Source organism: Buceros rhinoceros, unplaced genomic scaffold, assembly GCF_000710305.1.
Source record: "Buceros rhinoceros silvestris isolate BGI_N320 unplaced genomic scaffold, ASM71030v1 scaffold25589, whole genome shotgun sequence".
Taxonomy (NCBI): Eukaryota; Metazoa; Chordata; class Aves; order Bucerotiformes; family Bucerotidae; genus Buceros; species Buceros rhinoceros.
In genome coordinates this window covers 6,125-9,133 of record NW_010431317.1, presented here as the reverse complement: position 1 = coordinate 9,133, position 3,009 = coordinate 6,125, and the positions used below count along the sequence as shown (strand labels likewise).

The 3,009-nt window shown below is 39.0% G+C and overlaps 1 protein-coding gene across 1 annotated transcript in view; it reads left to right on the top strand.

The window, feature by feature from the left end:
- Positions 1 to 226: 226 nt before the first annotated feature.
- DNAJC25 (DnaJ (Hsp40) homolog, subfamily C , member 25) overlaps positions 227 to 3,009 on the top strand; it is a 5,893-nt gene continuing 3,110 nt past the window's right edge. Inside the window, exons 1-2 of the mRNA XM_010143401.1 lie at positions 227 to 379; positions 2,008 to 2,478. Of these exons, the coding sequence (XP_010141703.1) occupies positions 257 to 379; positions 2,008 to 2,478 (594 nt within the window). The 5' untranslated portion in view covers positions 227 to 256. The remainder of the gene's footprint in view (positions 380 to 2,007; positions 2,479 to 3,009) is intronic.

Below are 3,009 nucleotides of genomic sequence, written 5' to 3'. Positions count from 1 at the left end.
CATTTAAGACCACATATGTCAGATGTGTGTGGGCAGATGAGTGTGAGAACAAGTTAATTGAGGGTGTGAGAAAAGGACGAAAGATTTTCCACTGTGCTTCATACTCATTCAGGCTATTGCCAATTTTATAGCAGCATGGTCATTAACAAGATGTAAAACACAGCTATAACAGAGTAAATGAAAGCAGGAATCTGAACCTGTGCATGTTTTTCGTCTCATCCTGCAGGATGAAGAAACACGTAAAGATTACGACTACATGTTAGATCATCCTGAAGAGTATTACAGGCATTATTATCACTACTACAGCAGGAGGTTGGCACCTAAAGTGGATGTCAGAATAGTGATTCTAGTTACAGTGTGTGCCATCTCCGTGTTTCAGGTAAAAATTTGCGTTTATGTGACACTGCTCAGTGAGTTTCTGAACGGGAGGAGGAGTAACTGCCGCTCTCTTAATATGCCAGGTATTAAACAGTGTCAGTGAGGAGGTCCATTCCTGTCTGCTATGGTAAACTTCTGTTTGGTTTCTCTAACAAACCTGAAGTCGGGATGTACCGAGCAGATTTTTGACTGCCTTTAGCACCTTGGACAAAGTTAGAGATTAGTTTCTTTAAATGGTAGGGTGTTTCACAGATACAAGTACAGCTTTTCTAAAGAAGTTTCTTAGTTCTTCATGGCGGGTGCAGAATAGCCTGTTCCTGAGCACAGGCAGGATTAGTGCTCCAAAGAAGTGTGTGTCAGTTTGTCAAGCTGCATAAATAATAATAATAAAAAAAAATACTAATTGCAAACTAAATTCAAGACTCAGTTCAGATTTTAGGACTGAATATCAGACGTTTACTAATGTGTGAATCTTACACTGTAGTGTATTTTAAACACCGCAAGTGAAGTGAAGAGCGAAGTGAGTTCAGCTCAGCCAAGTTTGCTCTGAAGGTGATAGATCCAAGGTCAAGAAAACAGCCTGTTATAGGTTAGGAAACCTGGGCTGTTGCTGACAAATACTGAAATGGAAGAAGATGCATAATGCTTTTATTAGGATTTATGAGATTACTGGTTCAAAATGAGTTTAAAAATCAACAAAAAGTTGTAAGAGATGAAGATCACAGCTTGCTCTGTGGTGCTGATACTCACTCTTTATTGGGATATTGGAAGGTAAAACGAAAATATGTTGATCAGAATCTGAGAGTTTGGAATAATAAATTCCAATGGCATATGCAGCCAAATACTTAATTTCTCTTCAGGTTTACTTCCAATGGCAGAGTTTCATTTCACTTACTTCTTATTTTAGCTGTAAGTGGAGACAGTAATTTTCCTGCAGTCCAGCTGCCAGATAATTGCCCATTCAGTGTGAACGTCTGTGTAAACTGATTTGCCTCTCTTGTTTCTATTGTTTCTGCTTCTTGGCCTTTGTTAAGGTTGCATACTGTGCGTATGTCCTTAGAAAGTTGCTGCCCATAAGACACGTTCACCTCAGGTGCTGTATTTCTGGTTTGTTGTGTGTGGGTTTGTTTCCCCGTTGAAATTCAGAGAGTAGCTGGAGATTAGAGAGGGATGTTGAATCTTGTAAAGCGAATCCTGTCAGACTAATGAGATTGTCATGTACTTAATCCACATTTAATTAACTATTTTAAATAGGTAACAGTTTTAAGATAAGATGTTCATATATCAGCTACTTCATTATGAATCAAAGGGGGCTTTTGAGAATGGCCAGCACAGCCTCAATTAACCTTCAGGAGATTACTGTCTTCTTGTGAACAAAACAAATCTGAACAGCGTCTGCTTGTCCTTCACCATCACTGTATATTGCTACACATCTATTTGCCAGGTGCCTTCCCAAGTTTGGAGGAATAATTATAGCTTCTGTAATACTGCAGAAGAAGTGCAGTTACGTTCAGTTTTCACCCTTGCTATAATGTAATGTATGACAGCCATTATGGGTTTTTCCTGGAAAACTTCCAAATAGGAATGTGTCTGTATAGAAACATGGTTTTTACTGTTCTTCAATTACAGTTCTTCAGCTGGTGGAGTAGTTACAATGAAGCTATCAACTATCTAGCTACTGTGCCAAAATACCGTATACAAGCTACTGAGATTGCCAGGCAACAAGGTTTACTCAACAAGACTAAAGAAAAAGGCAAGAACAGACGATCTAAAGAAGAAATTCGTGAAGAAGAGGAAGAAATCATCAAAGACATTATTAAAAATAAAATAGATATAAAAGGCGGTTATCAGAAGCCCAAGATATATGATATCCTTCTGTTTCAGATTCTTCTTGCTCCTTTTTACTTGTGCAAATACATAGTTTGGTACTGTTGGTGGATTTACTGTTTCACTATTAAAGGGCAAGAGTACGGTGTGGAAGAGAAGCTGTATATCATACGAAGGTACATGAATATGTCTCAGTCTCAGTTTGACAGCCTAGAAGATCATCAAAAAGAAATCTTTCTTGAACGGCAGCTGTGGATACGAGAAAACTATGAGGTGAGTACGCCTGGTGGAAAAGTTTGTTAGTTATCCGGCACTCCCAGAGTAAGAACAGCTGTTTTGTGAAGGTGCTTGGGACGAGGCTGCATGAAGCATTGCTTCAGTTTTAGGTATTTCTTTTTAAATTGAAAAATCTTCGACAACCACTCTGACTGCTTCCACTTCCTATTCTCATGAACTGGTAGACATCAGCTTCTGACCATCCCCATGGATGTAGGAAGGGATTTGTTTGGTCAGGGGACGTACACCTGTGATTGTGCAGGGATCTGTGCATACAAAATTCAGCTGAATCTGATGAAAAGGTTTCTTACAGCATTGTGGTATGACAAAGTTATTACAGTAGGTGGAAGACTGTTCTCTGAACAGTAATAATTTGTAATAAGAATTACCTGGATCGTCTGAAACTCCTATTTCATCAGTCTAAGCCATTAATTCCTAGCCTGTTTGGGGTTTTTTTTTGGGGGGGGGGGGGGGGGGTGGGGGGGTTTGGGGGGTTTTTTTTTTGATTTTTTTTTTTTTATTTTCCTT